This window comes from Lepidochelys kempii, chromosome 7 (assembly GCF_965140265.1).
Source record: "Lepidochelys kempii isolate rLepKem1 chromosome 7, rLepKem1.hap2, whole genome shotgun sequence".
NCBI lineage: Eukaryota > Metazoa > Chordata > Testudines > Cheloniidae > Lepidochelys > Lepidochelys kempii.
The window spans coordinates 6,213,467-6,236,988 of NC_133262.1; the positions used below are offsets into that span (position 1 = coordinate 6,213,467).

The following is a 23,522-nucleotide window of genomic DNA, read 5'->3' on the forward strand; positions in this document are numbered from 1 at the left end:
CACCGAATTACAGGGCCACATTCTGTCCTCAGATACACATCTGCAACTATTGCTAGCTAAGATTTTCAAAAGCGACTAGTGATTTCAAATGCTTCAATTTCTGGGATGCCCAACTCAAGATGACTTAAACGTTAAGTGCCTGCCCTCTGAAAATCCAGCCCTTCTAAATAAGTCTCACATTGGACACCCAAAATCACTAGTCACACTTGATGATCTTGGCCATTCTCTTCCTGTAAATAATACTTTATGAAGTTTGTACATTTTGGGGGGAGACCGGGAGGGTGTGCAGAAATTTTCACCAGACAACCTTTGTACATTTTTTGCTAAGCCTTACACTTAAGTGTGTTTTTATCTATATTATATTCTACTTTTCCATGGATAACATTGGAGGGGGGGGGTTGATGGGAGGTAATGAGAATAGAATTTGACCCACAGAAATCAGAGATGGAAAAATCCAAATGGATCTAGTGGCTGCTGAGGGCTGGTCCAGGAATGTTTCCCATCGGATATTTACTTTCAAATAAATGGGAGTCTGTATCCAAAATAACTGCAGCTTTTGGCATAGTCATCTAGAGACTCATATCACCCTTCTCAAGGGACCTTTCTAACAACATTCTATTTTCTATATCGCTGTCTGTAAGTCTTTGGGGGAACTTAAATTGATGATTTTTTTTTTTTGAAAGCTCATCTCTGGAAAGCACAGCATAAATTACCCAAGGGAATATCAAATGCATTTCCATGCTGTTCAATGTCCCATGCACCAAAGAAGAGAGTCACTGAACATTAAGCAGCAAGAGGAAACCTGTTGCTATGTTGAAAAAAAGCCTTTGTTCTGAGAAACAAGGGCACTAAGTAAACACTGACCCTAAACATGCTCTTACTATCAATCTCCTCTACTGACAGATAGCGGTAGTGTCTTTTGAGCCCCAGGATCTGGACTCTGAGTTCAGAGCATGCATCTGATTTAGGGAACGTGGAGTTCTGTAATCCGGAATCTGCTACCCATAGCATCAGCTCACATGGCTCTCTGCTTCAGTGCTGAGGGTAGAGATTGGCGCTTGGCAGGAACAGAAAGCTCATAGCTGATCAGTGAGCTCAGCACAAAGATCCAGTGGCATTTGGAACCATTGAGCCTGTGTAACCCACACACCTTCTGGGTGTGGTGTTCTGCCCCATCTAGTGGCACTGAGATCACTTAGAGAGAGAGATTAATGAGTCTGCTCTGCAGCCTTAGCTAACAGCCAGTTGGCTTTTAGCTTACGTGAGAGAGGCTCACGCACTAAACTCCAGGTCCCAGGTTCGATCCCGCCCACCGATGACCGGGGTCTGTCAGCATTACACTTGCCCTTGAAGGGGGTGAGAAAGCTAAGGAAGATGCCAGCAAAACCACCCTACCGCTGCACACAAGGCAAGACTTGCCACTGGGACTCCGACCACCATAATGGAAAGTCAACTGATACTATTACTCTTCACGAGCTTTAAGTAGCAAAGAAAATTGGGTAACAACTCAACCTCTAAATCTCAGCATGTAGAAAGGGGGAGGGGATCCACACTCCTCACTGCGTATGCTGGGAAGCCACATGCGGCAAGATTCCCATTCAGCTTGTACGTCACACGGGCCTGAGTGGGAAGGAGACTAGATCCCAAGGACAGTAGCATTAGCCTGTGGTAACCCCACGGCTGGAGACTTGGGGAACTGAAGGAGTGATCCCCAGGAATAGTTAATTTATATGGTGGAGCCAGGGATGGAAGAACCCCTCCAACGGGACAGGAAGAGTCTCTTGTGGGTTCCGACATTTTCGAGACAAGACTGAAGTTTTGTCCATCTGAGCCACATTCCATCTTTACCTAATCCTGACTTTAGTACAGTACTTGATGTACACAAGCTATGTGTATCGCACCATCTTGGGATGGGGCGAGTAAAATCCAAGGGGGAAAGTCTTCCTCTATTTTGATACTTACTATTGACATTAATGTTAAGATATAGTGTTGCAGATTAACTCCATGGTAGGCAACCATTCTACTGTCTGCCACCACCATGACTTCCACAAATCGAGGGTAGGAGAGGAATCGCTTTGCTCTTCGGTGTGTCTTGTCATCACTTGTGTTCTCAGTCTTGTTGTTATATGTAGAAAGTTGATTTCCTGCTATGCTATGTTTTAATACTGCCACGTCCGATAACAGACTACTTTCTTGCCATTGTCTTCTCCTGTTTTTCCTCTTGCTCTTTTTGTGACTATTTTCATGCCCTGTGGTTTAAAAAAAGATGGATTCCTGATTGAATAAATTCAAAACCACATGTTTTTCATGTTAGGAACACACTTCAGTTCATACAACAGCTAGTAGCCTGTCTCCTACACTCATTCAGATTTGTTCTAAGTAGCTATGCAAAACAAGGATTGCACGGGAAAGCCACAGTTTAGCAAAGCACTTAAACATGTTCTTAACTTTAAAGACATGAGTAGTCCCATTGAAGTCAATGACGCTAAAAGTCAGATGTCTTTAAATGCATTGCTGGACCAGGACCAGAGCAATCCTGTATGTAGGAAGAATTAAAAAATCAGCAAATTTTGTTCTATTTGTATCCAGGAATTTTAACTGTTCTGTCTGCGTATAGATTCCAAGTGTGTCCAATGTGGCTATTAACCCACATAAGAGATTAAGGGCTAAATCCTGCCTCTCTTACTCAGGCACAATTGAAGGATGGAATAAGGACTGCCAGATTTGGGCCCCAATGAGTGAAGCAATTACATATGATTCATTTGTGCCTGTAACAATAGCATGGCTGTGCTTCAAATATTTTTCCCCCTCTTATTATTCTGTGCCACCAAAATGGTAAAGGTCATCTAATAACACAGCTGCCACTGACTAAAGAATAGAACACAGGAAGTTTCACATATACTGCTTTTGATATTCAATTAGGCAAAACATAAAAAGGACCTGGAAAGTATGTTAAAAGCTGATACGAAGATGACAGAGTGAGGCGGGTGCATGGGCAAAAAACACATATGGAACATGTACAATTAAGATTCACCATCTGATTAGTACGTAATTATAGCATTATTTAAGCATAAGAGCAAAATCACTGGTATTTGATGCCACTTAAGTTTTAATCAGCTCATCAGAGGAAGTAGCTAATTGAATGTGATTCATCCAAGAGAAACAGCTCAGACCTGCTACGTAACATAAAGCCAAATCAGCACTGTTCATCAAACGGCCTACAGACCTCTTAGTCTTTGTAGCTTTCCTTTAATTTCATCATGCTGGTGAAAAATATCCAATTTCCTTATCTGACCCACTGAGAAGGGTACAGGAAGCAGAATATTAGGGAACAAAGGAACGCTCAGAGTGCAAACAAGATTTCAACGATAGGGAACTTCTTGGCTATTTGACATGTGCAGTTTCCTTTTCAGATGTTTTAGTAATAATTTCCAAAGCACTGATTTTAAAATGTTAATAAATAGCAGCAGCCAGCTGAGTGTATGGCCCAATGACTGTTCAACTGAGAACTGTTAATTTGCCTCCTCCATGTCAAAATACGACATTCTAAAATTAAATGCTACCGTACAGCAAACAACACATAACTCATATGAACTCCAACCATGTTTCCTTATGTTTGGTGTGGACTACCTTACGACAGCTAACAATCCGCACATAACAGCTATTTGAGTAAGAAGCCTGAAAAAACCCATGGCATTCATATATAACTGGGTTACTCTACTTATCCTGCACTAAGCAGTGCTGTTAAACTGGGCATGATTCTGCTCTCATGCTAAAGTAACTTCACAGGCAGCATTGGCACACCCCTGATTTACACCAGTCTAAATCAGTGCAGAAGCGGGGGAGATGGATCAGCGGTCATGTCGCACTGCCCGTCAATACTTGGCCCGGGCCAGGGAAGCGAATGATCCAACTAGCATACCAAATGCGGTGATGAATCCTGGTCACATGCCACCCTCATCTGCTAAGAATGGCCAACTATACCTATACGTAATCCCCTTTTCTTTTCTAGGTTTCAGCCAAAAACCTTACAGCTGTAATTGCAGCAGCTGTTTCTACTTGCTGTGAGTCGATATGGAAACATTCCCAGCCTAGGGGGCAGTATACAGGCTTGACTGACTGCAAACGAACAATTGCTATTTGAGCATCCTAGAGGGAGTGCAGGAAGCTGTTAACCATGCTCTCCAGCTGTTCTGAAGCCAGTTTGGAAGCTCGCATTAAGGACAGACATTCCTGCAGGTACACACATACCCCTGAGTTAGGAGTTGGAAGCTCTTGACTAATCAGCAGTGAATTTTCTTGCCAGGGTTACAAAACTAGCAGCCAAGTTGAGCAGCAGTTGGATCAGGGGTGGGCAAACTACAGCCCGTGGGCCAGATCTGGCCCGCCAGCCATTTTAATCAGGCCCTCGAGTTCCCTCTGCGGAGCACGGTCTGGGGCTTGCCCTGCTCCAGTGCTCCAGCTGGGGAGCTGAGTCAGGGGTGGCTTCACGTGGCTCCCGGAAGCAGTGGCATGGCCCCCCTCCGACTCCTACATGTACAGGCAGCCAGGGCGCTCCCCTCTGCACATGGTCCCCGCCCCAAGCACCCCCCACCTCCCATTGGCCAGAAACCATGGCCAATGGGAGCTGCAGGGGCGGTGCCTGTGGACTGAACAGCGTGCAGAGCTGCCTGGCCGCGCAGGAGCCGGAGAAGGGACATGCCGCTGCTTCTTGGAGCTGCTTGAGGTAAACACCTCCCAGAGCTGCACCCCTGAGCCTCACCCCGTGCCCCAACCCCCTGCCCCAGCCATGAGCCCCCTCCTGCTCTCTGAACCCCTCGATCCCAGCCCAAAACACCCTCCTAGACCCCAAACTTCTCATCCCCAGCTGGAGCCCTCACCCCCCGCCCCTGCACCCTACCCCACCCCGCAGCCCCCTCCTGCAACCTGAACTCCTCCTTTCTGGCTCTACCCCAGAGCCCGCACCCCCAATCAGAGCCTGCACCCCCTCCCACACCCCAACCCCAATTTTGTGAGCATTCATGGCCCGCCGTACAATTCTATTCCCAGATGTGGCCCTCGGGCCAAAAAGTTTGCCCAGCCCTGCAGGGAGAAGACAGCACTGACAGGTGTAACCCAGACTGCATGTGTGGATTGGTTCACAATATGGTTTCCTGTGGTTTTACAGGTTAGCTGAACCTTATTGGTCTGCAGCATTTCTGTGTTAAGGTTCTGCAAAGTCCTTAGATCCAAGAAGGAGAAGAAGCAACAGGGGATGGATCACTTGATGATTTCATGTTCTGTTCATTCCCTCTGGGGCACCTGGCACTGGCGGAAGACAGGATACTGGACTAGATGGACCCTTGGTCTGACCCGGTAGGGCCATTTTTATGTTCTTGTGTTAAGTAATTTTTTTTAATATAACAATGAGTTACAGTTCAGGGGATAGGGAAGTTTGGTACTTGCTGCCTTATTCTTGTTATTAGAAGATGCAAGCTTAGAAGTAAGTGAGTAGGGCAGTTGTATTTGTGAGACTATATAGAGGGCAGGGGAGGGTTGGAGGAGTTCATTTTTAGAATTTAGATGGAAAATATCAATACTGATTTTAAAGCTTTTTTATTTGTATCAATTTAAATGTTCACAATTGTACAAAATTATGGGTTGTAAGGATTTGTTTTATTTTTATCTATTTTAAGCATTCACAGTTGCAGAAGCTTATGGGACAAGGGGGTCAGACAATTATTTAATGATAGAGGAGGTTGAGATTCAAAAAGTTCAAGCTTTATATCTGTTCAAACACAAATTGTCAAATATACACAGTAAATAGCTTTAAAATCAATCTCTCATACTTTCTCAAGCAGCATTTTTACCAATCTGTAAATTTCTATCATCGGTGGGAACATTTTGTCACTGATGTGTGTGTGTTTGGTGAAATTGTTGTTTACTGACATTTATGGCTGATTCTTCCATGTCTCTCTCTATAGGCGCACCAGAAAAGCACCAGTCAGTCATATTTACACACTGGGTATTCCAATCTCGTTACTGAGGACTTGTCTTCACACACAGTGCTTCAACTGCACAACTGGAGCTTAGTGAAGATGTTACTATGCCAACAAGAGAGTTTCTCCCGTCAGCATCGCTAATCCACCTACCCAAGAGGCGTTAGCTATGTTGATTGGAGAAGTCCTTCCATCGACATAGTGCTGTCTGCATTGGGGGGTTCATAGAATCCTAGACTTTAAGGTCAGAAGGGACCATTATGATCGTCTAGTCTGACCTCCTGCACAATGCAGGCCACAGAATCTCACTCACCCGCTCCTGTAACAAACCCCTGACCTATGTCTGAACTACTGAAGTCCTCAAATCATGGTTTAAAGACTTCAAGGAGCAGAGAATCCTCCAGCAAGTGACCCGTGCCCCATGCTACAGAGAAAGGTGAAAAACCTCCAGGGCCTCTGCCAATCTGCCCTGGAGGAAAATTCCTTCCCGACCCCAAATATGGCGATCAGCTAAACCCTGAGCATATGGGCAAGATTCACCAGCCAGACACCAAGGAAAGAATTCTCTGTAGTAACTCAGATCCCACCCATCTAATATCACATCACAGGCCATTGGGCATATTTACCGCTTATAGTCAAAGATCAATTAATTGCCAAAATTAGGCTATCCCATCATACCATCCCCTCCCTAAATTTATCAAACTTAGTCCTGAAGCCAGATATGTCTTTTGCCCCACTGCTCCCCTTGGAAGGCTGCTCCAGAACTTCACTCCTCTAATGGTTAGAAACCTTTGTGTAATTTCAAGTCTAAACTTCCCGATGGCCAGTTTATGTCCATTTGTTCTTGTGTCCACATTGGTACAGAGCTTAAATAATTCCTCTCCCTCTCCGGTATTTATCCCTCTGATATATTTACACAGAGCAACCATATCTCCCCTCAGCCTTCTTTTGGTTAGGCTAAACAAGCCAAGCTCTATGAGTCTCCTTTCATAAGACAGGTTTTCCATTCCTCGGATCATCCTAGTAGCCCTTCTCTGTACCTGTTCCAGTTTGAATTCATCCTTCTTAAACATGGGAGACCAGAACTGCACACAGTATTCCAGGTGAGGTCTCACCAGTGCCTCGTATAACGGTACTAAAACCTCCTTATCTCTGCTGGAAATACCTCTCCTGATGCATCCCAAGACCGCATTAGCTTTTTTCATGGCCATATCACATTGGCGGCTCATAATTATTATGAGCTAATAATTCCTCATGTGGAACTGTATCAAATGCCTTACTGAAATCGAGGTAAATTAGATACACTGCATTTCCTTTGTCTAAAAAAATCTGTTACCTTCTCAAAGAAGGAGATCAGGTTGGTTTGGCATGATCTACCTTTTGTAAAACCATGTTGTATTTTGTCCCAATTACCATTGACCTCAATGTCCCAAACTACTTTCTCCTTCAAAAATTTTTCCAAGACCTTACATACTAGAGATGTCAAACTAACAGGCCTGTAGTTACCCGGCTCACTTTTTTTTCCTTTCTTAAAAATAGGAACTATGTTAGCAATTCTCCAGTCATACAGTACAACCCCTGAGTTTACAGATTCATTAAAAATTCTTGCTAATGGGCTTGCAATTTCCTGTGCCAATTCCTTTAATATTCTTGGATGAAGATTATCTGGGTCCCCAGTTTAGTCCCATTAAGCTGTTTGAGTTTGGCTTCTACCTCAGATGTGGTAATATCTACCTCCATGTGCAAGGTCCAACTCTACATGGCTTTTGGCCTTTCTCACTTTATCCCTACATGTTCTGACCTTGCACTTTTCACTATTAAATTTCATCCTATTACTATTACTCCAATTTACAAGGTAGCTTTCCTTGCTGATCCCTCCCATCTTCCACTCCTTGTCGGCTTTCTGCTTTTTCTTAATCAGAAGGTTGGTGTAACTACCCCTTACTCAAAGGTCAGTGAACTACCCCTGAGCAACATAATTATACTGACATATGTTTATAGTATAGACCTGGCCCAACAAACTAAGCACAGTCTGGCAAGACAGCAACTGATTTAAAACCACTCATGTACTTTGACAACAATGAGCTGTTATCTTAACCCAGCCAGAAATGGGACACTTTGTAAAAAAAAAAAAAAAAAAGTGAAACACTAACTGCAATATACTGCTCTCAAGCCACGCATAAAACTCCCAACAGCAATTGTGCATGCAGATTGAGAATGCCATATGGGCCTAAAGCTGTTAATATCTAACTTGTCACCATTAAGATGACCACCAAAGGATAGAAATGTTGCATACCTCTTGAATAGATCTACATACAGCAGGCTAATTGAGCAGAAGTGAAACACTCAGACATCACCCAGAACACCATAAATTAACAAAAAGAAAAGGAGGACTTGTGGCACCTTAGAGACTAACCAATTTATTTGAGCATAAGCTTTCGTGAGCTGCAGCTCACTTCATCGGATGCATTCCGATGCATCGGATGCATGAGCTGTAGCTCACGAAAGCTTATGCTCAAATAAATTGGTTAGTCTCTAAGGTGCCACAAATACTCATTTTCTTTTTGCGAATACAGACTAACACGGTTGCTACTCTGAAACCTGTCATAAATTAACAGTGTGGGTACAATAAAGGATATTACCTTACCTATCTTGTCTCTCTAATACCCTGGAACCAACTCTGTAAAACGTAACTTAACAATGGCAAGCTTACTCTGATAACATGGAGAGCAATGAAAAACTCTTACATTTTGAGCTATAGGAAGAGTGTGATGTTTTGCATTTGTCTACCACAGTTGATATATCAACAGAGAACAGGAAGCAAAATATTTGTTTGGCAATCTCTCAATTCCTTGCAATAACTGGAAAGCACTTACCTACACATGACAGTAATTAGATGGGTTTAAGAAACAAGACATTGGCTTATTCACAATAAAATCCAAGTCCCAATGATGTGATGGATTTTCAAGTGCCTGGCATTTAAAGCCAAGCCACCACTAGATTAATAATTCAAGAATGAATGAAGCTATCCTTTGTACAGCTTCAACAGTTGATATTCATTTAAACGTGGTCAAAGAACTAGTCTAACAATTTCCTAACACTGGCTCTTTAAACCATGTCTGTTTCTGATATAAATCTCCCCACTGTATTTTCCACTGAATGCATCCGATGAAGTGAGCTGTACCTCACGAAAGCTTATGCTCAAATAAATTTGTTAGTCCCTTAGGTGCCACAAGTCCTCCTTTTCCGTTTTTAATGATTGCTTTAGTTTAGCAACCACCCAGTACAGTACTTGATGGATCTAAACTCTAACAATTAATTTTCACTTGCAACAGGAAGGAAGAAATGAAGCCAACAGAAGGATATAAAGACCCAATCCTGTAAATTTCATTCACACAAGCAAACGACATGGGCCTTGTACATTGTGCAGTCATTTACAGTGGTGCAAATTGGAAGTAAAATGCTACCATCCTGGTCTGGTAGCATTTTAGATTTACTTTGCACTCAGTTTGGCCAAAGGATGATTCAAAGACCATTGAAATTAAATCAATGGGACTCTTTCCATTGAACTTAATGGACTTTGGACCAGTCCCAAAGTCAATGGAGAATCAGGCCCTATAGGAGTACTGTGACTGATTGCATTAGTAAGGATGACAGGAGTAGACCCTGGGATTGCTTTTGAAGTAGTAACTATTGTTATGCTAAAATCAAAAATTAAAAGAGTGATCACTTGTCCCTAATGGCTCTAATCCTTTCCACTTCCACATTAACTTGCCCTTGGGACTAGAAAGCATTTTGCACAATTAAATAAGGCATGTGACAATGAAAGCAATTCCAGTTCAAGTTCATGAAAGCTGGGGCGGGAAGGGGGAAGGGAAGCAGCTTCTTAGCTAACAGTATTAAAATTCCCTCCCAGGTTTAAAAAAAAAAAAAGTACTTTTAAACTAACTTATTATCAAATGCAATTTGAATACATAAACCAGGTGTTTTAGTACTTAAGACTTGCTATTTGGTAGTTAGTCTATAAAGTCTCTATAACTGCTCTGACCCAGCGAAGCAGATGCTAAAGCTAAAGTTAGGAAGTTAATTATTGCACACTTTCATAAAGCTGAGCAAAATTTAACTGAGTTCTCTCAAGGCGGTTAAACACCTTGTGACCTGACTCCCTGGAACTGAAGTTGTTAGGGAGAGCTACAGTCAATTCACCCTTGCAGAATGGCTTTGTATATGTGGTTTGGTTTCAATATACAGGGCTGATCATGCTACCCACACTCACATGAAGTCCCAGTGAAATCACTGGAAACACACCTAGGAGTACAGGCTATAGAATCCAACCCTGTTGTTCTAACTCTCAATAGGAGTTCTAAATCCAATTGCTACCAGTGACAATTATGCAACAAAAGGAGAATAGACCCTTACAGTGAACTTCAAAACAACACAGCAGTGTTTTAAACAGCCCTTAGATCCTCTTTTTATTTACCTCCCTTTAAAACCATCTAATTATTTCAGAGAGTCTTTTCACTGAAGTTCATGAAAGGTACTAATGAGAACACAAGGAAAACAAAACTCCTCTCTCTGCTCAGTACACAGGTACAGTACACAGGTGGGGAGCAGTAGCACAAGCTTTGCAATATTGCAAATGACAGGTTTCAGAGTAACAGCCGTGTTAGTCTGTATTCGCAAAAAGAACAGGAGGACTTGTGGCACCTTAGAGACTAACCCATTTATTTGAGCATGAGCTTTCGTGAGCTACAGCTCACTTCATCGGGTGCATACTGTGGAAACTGCAGAAGACATTTTTATATATATATATATATATATATATATATATATATATATATATACACACACACACACACACACCAATATATATATATAATGTCTTCTGCAGTTTCCACAGTATGCACCCGATGAAGTGAGCTGTAGCTCACGAAAGCTCATGCTCAAATAAATTGGTTAGTCTCTAAGGTGCCACAAGTCCTCCTTTAATATTGCAAATGTGTCTCAACCCTGACCTCATGGGGCCACTGCTTGGAGTGAGAGGAACAGTTCAGATTCCATGCCAGCAGAGTCCTCTGCCTCTCTGAGGCTGCTAACAGGGGGTGAATTTTTGATTGCGGTTTCTGTGATGTGGATACCAGAATTAGAGGGAGACCCGGACTTTCATTTCACAAACACAAGCATCGGCCACTGCCATCTTAGGAGGCATCTAAACCAGCCACCTATAGATGGAAGAGGCTATACTCCATTACTAACCCCCTGATCCATCCATCCGTCCATCCACCCCAGATTTCAAGAAACATGCACACTTTTTTTACTGTAATTTTTGAAGATTTCCCTTTGGCTCTCCCGCAGCCCACTGAGAAATCACATGCATGGTGACAGGATAGTAGCTGTATTTATAGTCGCAGTCTAGAAAATACAGTGTGTTCTGTATTCGGATTAAGCAAACTAAAAAATCCTACCTTATTCAAATGATGGGCATTCACTGAACTGTCATAGAAGACAAACTCAGATCTTTCCCTTTTAATAACATCAAGGCAAATTCTCTGTTACACCGCAGTGTAAATCTGGAGTTACTGTAGTCAATGGATTTATTCCAGATTTACACCAATGTAACCAAGAGCAGAATTTAGTTTTGGTGATGGAAGTTTGTTATGCTGCTAGGATGACAGCTGGAGATGGAGGAGTGAAATGAGGGGGGAGGTGAGGGGCTTGCTTGGTAGCATATTCTGACAATCAAGCCTAAAGGCAGAATTAATGTTAACTCCACAGGATGTTAACTCCACTTCCATGACTATGGACCCAGAGAATTGTAAATTGCTACAGTAGGATATAGAAAACAGCATTTATAGACTGGGGGGTGGGAGTGAAGAACAAAAATGAAACGGGAAATGAATGATCAAACCCAAATAAGAATCCAGTGAAAAATAACATTCTACGTTCGTTCATACATACGAGACAAAAATGATAATTGTCTGATTACTACTGGCACAGCAAACCAAAGAAAGTTCAAATACAAGTCAGTCTGAGCTTGCTTAGCAGTGTATAGAGCTAAATTAGATCTAAAGTCTTTAACGGCAAAAGGATTCACTAAAAATGTACAGATTTAACTTATAGCGTATGTGCAGACAGAAGTGTCATACAGCAAAACCATATAATACAGCACACCATTCACAGGCATGTTAAAGCCGGGCGGAGAACGGAAATCCCATTTCACAAAGGATTTGGAGATTTCAACATTTGTCTTTATTCCGATTAGGAACAAAACCAGAAACTTTCTAAATTCTCCACAAAAGCAAAAATTCTGAAAAAAAAACTTTGTTTCGATTTCACCTTTTTTATAACACGCGCAAGGATTTTGAAACAAAAAGTCGTTTCAGACTGAAATATCGAACTGTGCCGTTTCTTGAGATGTCTGGGTACAGGACTAAGACCTCACGGCCCAAGTTCATCTCCTTGTTAATGGGCGTGGCTAATTTTGTCCCACTCAGATCTTTTCAGTCTCTGCACCTGGGTATTTTGCTGGGTGGCAAGACCAAGCAGTACAATATTCTGACCATCAGAAACATCCAACCCAGAAGCATCTGCCTCTGAGGACAGTTGCCCTGCTGGTCCTAAATCCTGGGTTTTCTTCTTGAAACATATCAAGCATGTTAACAGCTCAAAGCACAACAACATTTAATATCGCTCCTGCAAACGTTACACCTTCCCGTCTACGATGCTTGATTCCCGTGCTATGAATTCTTACGCACTCAAGCGGATTCCTGCAGGCAGTGGGCTAACTGCCAGCTAAACGGGAGGTGTGGGGGGGCATATAGACCTTCACAATTACCACAAGTCCCCCCCACCCCTTCCACCCCAGACAGGGCAAATTTGCTGACATCCCTCTCCCCAACAAAAAGGGTCTATACCACATCCCTCCCCTCTATCATTCCCCTTTCCAAATGTCTTGTATCTTCTCTCAAGCCCCTCCCCAAGGCTCCCGAACGCCCACATCCCTTCCAAAGACCCTTGTGCCTCTATCCCCATCAGCTCCCCTCCTCTCCAAGCTGTGCCCCCCTCCTCTCCTCACCAGACCCCCAGGTCTGAGTCACCTCCCCCACTTCTCCTCTCTCCTACTGGAACCTCGTTCATGGGAGGGGGAGGTGGACTGGGCTCAATCTTTCCTGGGGAGTCAGCTCAGGCCCCTCGCCTGGGCCGGCTCAGCACTCAGAGCCAGTGGGCAGGCAAAGGAGGGAGCTCAGCCCAGCTGGCTCCTGAAAGCAGCCTGGTGCCCGCCCAGCCGGGGGACAGAGCAGTGCCCAGTGGGCCCAGCTGCCTCCTCCCAGCCCAACCCGACCCACCAGCAGAGACGCAATTGCTGAGCTGCACTCTGATGCAGCCTCTGGCTGTTCCCTCAGCTGCTTCCCTCCCCTTCAGAAACTGTCTCCACCTGCCCAGTAAAATTAAGCTGCGCAGGTGCCATTCTACTATTCCACGACCCCCACCCCTTCGTTCCCCCTCACTTGGGCCTGCTATTAACCAACTGGTTCCTTTGCATTTCCACTGGGAGCGTGAGGAAGGGCCCATCCTCCCCGAATTTCTCCTCTTCCTGATGCCTCTGCCCTGATACAGGCACCTTTTCCTGCCCTTCCTGCCGGGTTCAAGTTCTGCCGGGCTGCCCGTCCAGGTCTTGCTCTGCTGAGCTGTCATTCCAATCTCGAGCCACAAGGAGGCAGCGGTGGGTGGGCTGAGCAGAGAAGAAGCCATATGCCTGCTCGGGGACACAGAGGGCTGCTTGCAGTAGTAACGGGGCTCCAGCAATCTAGGCTCCCAGGGGCCCAGCGTCTGTCTGAGTGCGGGGCAGCAGGAGGTTGCAATCAGCAGGCAGCAGGGGAATGGAGAGCATCTGGGATTATTGGGGCACTCCTGCCAAAACTCATGAGTCAGGCCCTACACAGTCATGGGGTTGGCTTAAAAATAATAAAGGTTGGAGTCTTTTTATAGACCTCCCAATAGTCCCGAGTTTCTCGGGACTGTCCCTCTTTTACCCCCATGTGGCCCTTGTCACAGTTGAAGCTGGGAATGTTTCCGGCATTCAGGCCACCTGGGCGGGGGCATTGTGAAAAGGGGGCAGGTTGGGCCTGACCCCCATTTGAGAGGGCTCCCAAACCCAGTGGTATTGCAACCTGGTGCATAGGGTCATGGCACCACTCAGGTTTGGTTCAGCTGCCCCTCTTTTTCTGCCTGCGGAGAGGCAGCTGGGCCAAATTTGAATGACACTGCGCCCTGCTTTAGCCACTAGAACCATTGGGAGGTATGTTTTTATTTGCCTTCTGGGTTCATGTCAGGCTTTTCTTCACAGCCACAAGGGCCAGAAGCTTACTTCTGTAAGAAAGGAAAGCTGAGATTGCCACCTAGTCACAGGACTCCAGGAGCTGGGGCTTTAAAACACGCAGCCAATATTGTGAGACTCACAACAATACTGCAAGCTAGAAACACAGAAGCAGAGATGGGAATGATTCCTCAGGGATGAGTGGGATTGAGAGGGATGAGTAAGGTTGGGATGAGGAAAGATCTTGTGGGAAGAGACACAATCCTGAGATATGGAGGCAGGGGTAGGGGATGCCAGGAAAGGGGAGATTTGGACTCTAACAAGTCACATATAATCTCATTACCCTGAATCAGGTGTCCATTTAAAGATCTTTCATTGGCATACGAGACTAATTTTCTCTTTCACACACACACCTTTTGTGTGTATCGGGTGGCTAGCCGCAGCCTGAGGCACATCCTAAAGTTGAACACACCCCATCATAAAAATCTTACAATCAAATATTGTGACCCCAGTTTCCCATCGCACAAACACCGGTTTACAGTCTCTCCTGCACAAAGGAAATGGAAGATCCTCTACCCTCTCCTATGACAAGGCCCCCACCTAGTCATCCCTCAGTCTGAGCCTCTCACCTGTGGAACCCCAGCCTCCCTATAAGCTTGTGAGGAAATATGGGCTTTGCAGCAGGCCCATAAACTTTAGAAATCCAGGCTCCAGCAGACTCAGGAGGGGCAGTCACAGGCCCATGGGAATGGCCTGACTGTAGCTACTCCTGCCCATATCAAGGGAGCGCCACCAGTAATCTCAGGGAGAGAGATTACAACAGAATGGATGATGGGAATGGAGGGTGCTCGGCACATTACAGGTGCTTGGCATCATCTGGGATCAGGTCCAAAATTAACCCAGGCTTAATTGTACAGCCATCTGGTAGTGGAGGCCAGAGTACAAATGGCCCCAGGACGCTACGTGACTCTCCAGTGTTATGTTCAGCAGGACAGACCGTTAAAAGCTACTTTGAAAGTGTAATGTATTACAAATTACTCATGAATGTATCTGAGAATCGGTGACATGTTACTGATTATTTCAGTGTCATGTGTGTCAGCTGCACAGCGAGTCATATTTTGCACCATGACTCTTGTGGCATCATCAAAAAAGGACACATTTTTCAAGGAAAAAAAAGAATCCACATAATATTCGGTCTACACAGTAATAGGTTACTTCTGTGGACTAGGGTATAGAACCACTTATGATATAAACTGATTGAATCCAATAGAGCTATGCGATATCAATGTGATAACCGTACATTCAACAGCCTTCACCTTTGGGAACTGCAGGCATTCATCGGGCCAGAAGTCTGGGAAGCGTCAGTGTCCTATGAGATAAGGACGACACTCAGCATGACTGCAGCAAAAGCTGCCTCTCTATTGAAGAGATGAGCAAATAATTCACAGTTACTTTGCATTTCACCTTTTTCAAATGAGAAGTTCTCAGATGCTAGAGCTAGCGAATGTCTTCGGAACGTTCTTGTTTGTTTTTTGGTGCTCTGGGAGTTAGCTATCCAAGTCGAGTGGTGACGTTTCTGTTTGCTGAATCACTGTAGCTAAACAGCCAAGCAGGAATTTAGAAGGTTAAGTCGAAATACGCAGGTCAGAATTTGGGACTTCGCATTTGTGACACTTTTGCGTTCGCTTTCAGGAGGTGCTAGAATATTCTACGCTCGAGAGCGGCTCCTAAGGAGCGTTGGTGCAAGTAAAGCTTGGGGACTTGTAGGGTTGTGGAAACTGAGCAGAAAAGGTTGCAACATAACAGTATTTCCTCTCCTCCTCCTATCAGTCCGTGTCTGCAGGGGGCTCTGCTGGAGCAAGTTCTGCCTGTTCTCCCACAGCCCAGGGCTCCTCTGTCCTGCACTAACCTGAGAACTGCTCTCATTTCTTACCACCATAATACAAATAGCAGGACGGCCTTTTCCTGGCTCTCTTTCAAGATGGGGAGGACTCTGATCATCTTCTTATCAGTGTCACACCAATGAGGTGAGTGTCGCTGTTTCATCGGAGAGTTTTGCCCTGGTGGATGCTTCTGCTTTAACAAATGTCATTACAGAGCTAGCCCTCAACATGACTTGCGACTGCCATCCAAAACCCAGGGCAGCTATTTCCCAATCCCCAGGCAAATGAGTGGGAGGGGCCTATTATCCTAGCAATGAAAGTGGGGTCAGCAGCCAGTGCTCACATTTGATCCTTGTTCCTACAAATGAGAAAAAGCTTCTTATCTATTTCAGCCACAGCCTGAGTCTGTTATGCCAAATTGAAGGAAAAACGAGGTGTAGCTGGGAGAGTCTGTGCTAAAGATTTTTTGGGTTTTTTTAAATGTGAAGCTGGAAAGAAAACAGAAAAAGCATAATGAAAGGTCACGTGGTAAGAGGATAGATATCAGAACACAATTGGGATGCGAAGGAGGAAAGAACAGAAACAGCTAATTCAAAATATAACTTTTGCAAGGGGTTTGTAGTAAAAGCTGTAAGAAATGGACAAATCGGGACTAAATAATAAGCAAGAACAATATGGAGAAAACAAAACATAGCAGATAGGTAGAATTATAACAGAAAGCTTCAGACAAGCTGTAAAGCATGAATGGATAATACTAGCAAAAGATCAGAAATAAATTAACCAAAACTGACCAAAAACACACCTCAGGAGAGATATAAGAGAGAGAAGGAAAGAAAGGTAAGCAGCAAAAAACAGATAAAGATGAAAAGAAAACACCGGAGAGAAATAAGGAACCCTACAGCACAGAAGGGGTTGGCTTCCTATCCCTCACTTTCTGAAAGCAACAAATCATATGGGTTGTTTGAGCATTGGCCTGCTAAACCCAGGGTTGTGAGCTCAATCCTTGAGGGGGCCATTTAGGGACCTGGGGCAAAAAATTGGGGATTGGTCAGGGGGTTGGACTAGATGGCCTCCTGAGGTCCCTTCCAAGCCTGATATTCTATGAAATTAAAAATTTCAATAGAGGCAGTAGGCTGGAAGGGGAAAGCCACAGATATAAGCACAACTAATTAGTTTGTGTGATGTGTACAAGCATACAGGTGTGTTTGGAAAAAAATGAATATGTTAGAAGTCACCTTCATCCAACCCCCTCTGGGAATGGAATGAGAGATGAACCAAACTGGTTTATTTATATACTGACCGTGAAGTAATACCCATAGCTGGACTAAATCAAGACTGGATGTTTTTCTAAACAATATGCTCTTGTTCAATCAGAAGTTGTGCACTTGATGCAGAAATTATGGGTAAGATTTCCCGGCCTGTGTCATGACTAGATAGTCGTAGTGTGCTCCCCGCTGACCACGAAATCTATGAATCTACAGAACTTCTTTGCCTTAGGACCTGCGAGTGTACACTGGTGAGCGTACAGTTATCATCAAGTCCATTGGGTGATCTCTCAAGTGATTATAATACTGATTCTCATTCCTTTCGACAGCAGCGGCAGACCCTCCCTCCATTGAACTCAGGAAGCTCAGCTCTCCGCCTTCAGTGGGCAGTCTCCTTTTTTGAATTAAAATGACCTTTTTTTAAACTCTCAATCTCCACCTCGCTAATCGGGACCTAAGGGAGAGTTTTGTGGGAACACTCTGCTGGCATGAAGCAGGGAGAGCGAGCAGGGCTACTACGGGCAGCATGTCTAAGCAGCGCCCCCTAGTGGTATTTAAAATCCACCCTGGCCAGTCTTCATTTTTTAAATGCTGTTCAAGCAAGTCTAGCTAGTTAGTTATTGTGCCAGAGCCTAGGGGGGTATAAATCAGTGGAGGAATTAACCTCAGCAGGTCACCCCATGTTCAAGAAAGATGAATTTAAACTGGAACAGGCACAGCGAACAGCCTATAGAATGATCAGGGGAATGGTGGGCCTAATCTTAGGAGAGGAAAGTGGAAGAACTTGGCTTGTTTAGCAAAATAAAATAAATAAATAAATATCAGAGAGGACAGAATTGCTCTCTATAAATACATGGGAGTGGGGGGAGGGAAGAGGGTAAATACCAGGGAGGGTGAAGGGCTACTTAAGCTAAAGGACAGCTTGGCACAAGAAAAAATGGATATAAGTGGGCCATGAACAAATTCAGGGCGGAAATCAGAAGAAGGTTTCTAACCATCAGAGGAGCGAGGTTCTGGACCAGCCTCCCAATAGGAGTTTTGGGGGCAACCAACTTTATTAGTTTTAATAGAGAGCTGGACAAAAATATATGAGTGCGACTGTAAGACAGGAGGATGGTAGGAGGCAGCCCTGGGGCTCACTTGCAGTTTATGTCTTATGTTCTGAAAGCTCATGCTTCAGGGTTTCAGCCAGTCACCTGCAGGGGTCAGGAAGGGATGTTTTCCCCTAGTGTATGGGTTTTTAACTCCTTCCTCTCAAGCATCAGGAATGGCCTCAGAGGGAGATGACACATTGGGTGGGATGGGCTCTGAGCTGGCACCAAGCATTCTCTCTCTCAGGGGCTTGGCTGGTTGGTCCTTGCTCAGACGCTCAAGAGTCTAACTGATCAACAAATGTGGGTCAGGAAGGCATTTTTCCCCAGGTCAACTTGGCAGTGACTTTGGGGGTTTCTCACCTTCCCCTGCAGCGTGTTGGTGCAGGTCACTCGCCAGGATTATCTGGGTAGATCTCATTTAACCATTTCCCTGATATTGTGGGTGCGTTGGACACTGGTGCCTCCTATTCTCTGGCACAGAAAAGTCTAGTCTCCTGAAAGCTGTGATACTTCGGTCTCACTCTGGCTTTGGGGTTTAGCGTGCATGTGCTGGGAGGTGTTGCTGGCCTGTGATATACAGCAGGTCAGACTAGATCACCTTAAACTCTGGGACTCTATTGTGATGGCCGAAGGAAGGGAAGGGTTAGTGAGGGTACAAAGTCCCCCTCTTAACTCCCGATCTACTCTGGCAGGAAGCAAGACACAGAGAGAAGGATATGGGACAGGCCAACAGTGAAAGAACAAGGAGAAGCTGCTATTAACAGCATCATAACCCAGGACCTCAGCATAACTACAACAGCTCGCTACACTGAACAGCAGCAAAGCCTGGGCAATAGTTTATTATAACACACACCATTAGTCCAGTAACCTGTATGGCAGAAAAGCTGTGTCGTGGTCACAAGAGCCTATACTGCATTTATCTAAAAAGCATAAAACGCAGCTACTGTATAAGAAACTGCTAATTAAAATGTAGCAGAACCAAAAGACAAATATGCCTGCATTCCCTAGCTGACCTGATCAAGTGAAAACTAATAAGAGTAATGATAAATGCTTCATGGAGATCGCTGGAAATGAAAGCCCCTACTTTATCCATCAATCATACCTCAGGGGGAAAAACTTTTCGCAGACGCTGACAGATGTCTACAACTACTTCATTATGCTAAGAACACTCTTGGAGCTGGGCTAAGCCAGAGATGGAGGCAGCTCCGGGAGCATACGGCAGGGGCTGTGCAGTGTGCAGGGGCTGGGTACAGTGCCCTCAGCTTGCCTGTCATGCGGAAATTGTTTCTGGGCGCAAGAGCCTCTAAAAGAGAGAGATTTAACAAAGCCACAGTCCTGCAAAGGGGTCTGCCCACGCAACGCTCATTGTACGTTTGGGGTCTACGTCTTTCCTGGGGTTGAATTTCCGCTTTGGGCGGATTTCCGGTTTCCCCATTAACTTGCAGCACAAATGGACTTTTCACATGTTGGCTGCAGCCACAGTATAAATTTAATGTCATCTACAGATCTCAGGTACAATGCAACTGAGCTCATAAATTCTAATGAGATCATTTCCTTTTCCCCCGGCTTATGTGAACGCGGCAGTTTGCCCAAAGGTGGCTCCAAACTGACTCCTAAAGATAAACTTGAGAAATGTTGCTGGGCTTCACATTCTCCCTGAAGCCATCTGAGCTACTCTCTTGCCTCTAGAGGTGATGGCGGTGGAAGAATATGGGTGAGCCAGTGGAAGGAAGTGCATACACCCTGTGCTTTCACTGCTATTTCAATGTCCAGAGTTAACAACACAGCACCTGTCACCAGCACAAGATTCACTTAAAAATTGTTGAACCAGAAATGGGGGACGGGCAGAAACATGCTGCCGATTTTGGGTCCTTTGAACCTTATTATTTGGACAGAGCTTTAACTTATTGGGCTTCTCTTTTTCCAGACCGTGTGGAGCAATAAAGAACAAGCAGCAAAGGAAAAGGGGAAGCACAGCAGATTAGCAGAGGACAGAAAAAGACCTGGATAATTAAGCAGAATAATACAGCTTGATTTCTTGAGAAAGCTAGTGTAGCACGAACACCTGGCCTGAAACTATTAGATGCGTCAGAAGGTTGAACTATTTATGATCACTGCACAAAGGGAAAGACCCTAAATTGTTTTCAGGGCCTTTCCGTCTACCTTTGATTCAATGGGTTCCATGATCTGCTGGTCCGTTCCTCCAAGGGTTACTGGTGAATTGTGCCAGATTCCATGTTTCTTTCCAACTGTTCTGAGTCTCCTGCATCTGATCTCAAAGAAGGGAGCAGAAACAGCTGGAAGAGAGAAACCAGAGTGGCATAGTCCAGCAGCAACCCTTGGAAGAACAAACAATAAAAGCCTTGTGAGATGTACCATTATCCCCCCCAATGTGTGTACACGTGTGTGTACCACCATGCTTCCATTACCATGAAATCTAGCTTGGTCTTTGATCAGTGCCTTGGGACATCTCCTTGAATCACTGTGTCACATACCAGGTCTAACTATATCGACTTACATTTGAATTGCAAAACCACTGCCTACATCCTCCCTCCCTCAATGAGCCACAAGTGTAAAACACAGTGTAATTCTGTAGAGCACTAATACAATACAAACGCATCACAAAACAGTCCAAAGCAGATTTTCACTGTGTACATGCTAACACATACAAGCGGCCAGATTCTGCGGCTCTTACTCACATCAAATCATACCTTTACTCCATGAGTAACCCCACCTACTTGAAGAGTAACCATACCACTCAGCCTGAGAATGGTTGGCAGATTCATGCCCACAGTGTTTAGGTTGCAATATACCACACAAGAGGCATCTGTAGATTTAGTACGCCAAGGAGTGGCGCCCGAACATGGGGAGAAAACAGGAGACCCAAGAAGAAATTAATTAGTGAAAACATTAAGTAACCTCTGCCAAGGAAGAGGAATGGTTGGGAGAAGAGACTAGTCACTGCATTTTGGACCAATTCAGGTAAGGAGAGATGGGGCCTAGAAAGACCATGATGGAAGGAATTTTTGCAAGCAAGATGACGCAAGTTGAAAGCACAAATGAGTTTCAGCTGAAGTGCAGGAAAAATTGTGTATTTTGGAGCTTATGGTTAGGAGGGAAGAAAAGTATGGTGGTACAGACACAGAAGCTGTTTAAGGCACAAGAGCTCAGAGATGACTACTTTACCTCACAGTAGGCACGATTGGGATCAACGGTGGCAATGGAAGTGGTAGAATTTGGCCTTAAGGTTGACCTTCTGAAGTTAGAAGTCAAAGACAAGATGTACCTCACCTGAACAATAGCAGCAAATGATCCCCAAAGCAAAGAGCACCACACCTAGATATTCACAACAGCCCCTTCACTGCACGTCCACAATTACTTCTAGCCCAAACAGTGCCAACGTCCTCTCCCATATCACAGTAAATGGTTTATAATTCAGCAATGCAGAATCATGGAAGTGACTGTATGGGGAGTAGTCAAAGGAATACCTGAAGTATCACAAGTGTGCCTTTCCCCTGGTGAGTCTTTTTGAGGTGCAGTGTGTCTGTAGACCACATGTGGCTTATTGTGCTCTTCTTCATACTCTTGTCCATCAGGTGACAGCAGCGGCTCTACAAAATAGTCCCCATCGTGAGACCTGAATGTGCCTAGCTGGGAGCGAAGAGAGAGACAGGTGGTCAGCTTCCAGTGGGAGCATGCTAGAGACTAGGCCTACATAATTACCATATAAAACGGACATGGTAACATGCAGAAGTTTCTAGGGCATTTACACTTTCTAACCATGTTCAGATTGGCAAGCAACCCCTACACCTGCGGTGGCTGAAAGCTATGGGCCCAATTCTGCTCCATTGAGTAGCACTTTACTCTGTACACTTTATTCCCATTAAAACCTGGGAGATTAGTAACTTACACCACGAATACCCACCAGGAGTAGAATTCAGCCCTGTGTGAAGAGAGGACACATATTAGATCCAGTTCTTCCTTGAGAGATGTTTGCAAAATTACTCCTGATCTCAATGGGAGATGCTGGAGTGCATCTTCGGGCAGAGGTGGGCCCTATTATGTTCTGCCCTCTCTGTTTCTCATACATAAAATATGCCAAGAACAACTCTGAGCAGAGACAAGCTGAGCGTGGCATCCAGTAGCTTGGAGGAACTCACCTGGTGAAGATACTGCCCATGAGAGGATATCAAAGCTTCTAGCCCACATGACTGTGGAGCAGGCCATGGGGAATGCCACTCCCAGGCAAAAGTATACCATCGGACAAAAAGGTAGAACCGTAGAACCATAAGGCTAGAAGGGACCACAAGGGTCAGCTAGTCTGACCTCCTGCCAAGAGGCAGGTACTTCAAGCGAACTGAGCACAATCCCAGGTCTGAGCATCAGCTGCCGGCCACGCAAGACACATGCACCCTGGCCTTCCGCAAAGCGCATCCACCTACCTCTCCCGGGACAGGTATGCTAGCGGCAGCCGGTCCGGGACCAAAAGGGGGCAGGCAGCAGCTGCACCCCATTCTCCCTGGGCAACCCCTTTAACCGGGAAGGCTGTTGGTGGAGGCTGCCCAGGAGATGGAAGGTATCAACACAGTGCCCAAGGGCTCTGGACTAACTCCCGCCCTGGCCAGTCTCCCACGGGTCACCCCCGCCCCCCCCAGCAAAGACGGATCAGGATCATCCTTGGACAGGGCTCCCTACTCATAGCTAAGCTCCCCCCCAGGCAAGCTGAGGGCACCCAGAATGCCCACAGGGCTCCTGCCCTATGCTCCTGGAGCCGCCTCCATCCCTGGCTTAGCCCAGCTCCCAGGGAATGAGCCCCAGCTCAGGGGAAAGCAGCCAGACAAGCCCTCCTCCCTTGCAAGCTTCCTGCACAGCTGTTTGTGTTGGCGCCTTCTCCCTCCCACAGCGCCTTCCCCAGGCTGGAGCCGGGAGGATGGAGAAGGCGTCTTGCCATCTCCTCCGGCCTCCTTAAATCCCCAGCAGACCTG

General features: G+C 45.2%; 1 protein-coding gene across 7 annotated transcripts in view; it reads right to left on the reverse strand.

Annotated features, from left to right (window-relative positions):
- ADAMTS9 (ADAM metallopeptidase with thrombospondin type 1 motif 9) overlaps positions 1-23,522 on the reverse strand; it is a 135,655-nt gene that overhangs the window by 109,154 nt on the left and 2,979 nt on the right. For 5 of the 7 annotated variants that reach the window (XM_073351003.1, XM_073351002.1, XM_073351004.1 and 2 more), the window contains exons 4-5: positions 22,026-22,188; positions 1,963-2,249 (exon numbers count right to left, since the gene is read on the reverse strand). In XM_073351003.1, coding sequence (XP_073207104.1) covers positions 1,963-2,249; positions 22,026-22,188 — 450 coding nt within the window. Of the gene's footprint in view, positions 1-1,958; positions 2,250-15,611; positions 15,963-22,025; positions 22,189-23,522 lie in introns of those variants that run through there. The other 2 variants (XM_073351001.1, XM_073351006.1) reach the window with 2 other exon arrangements.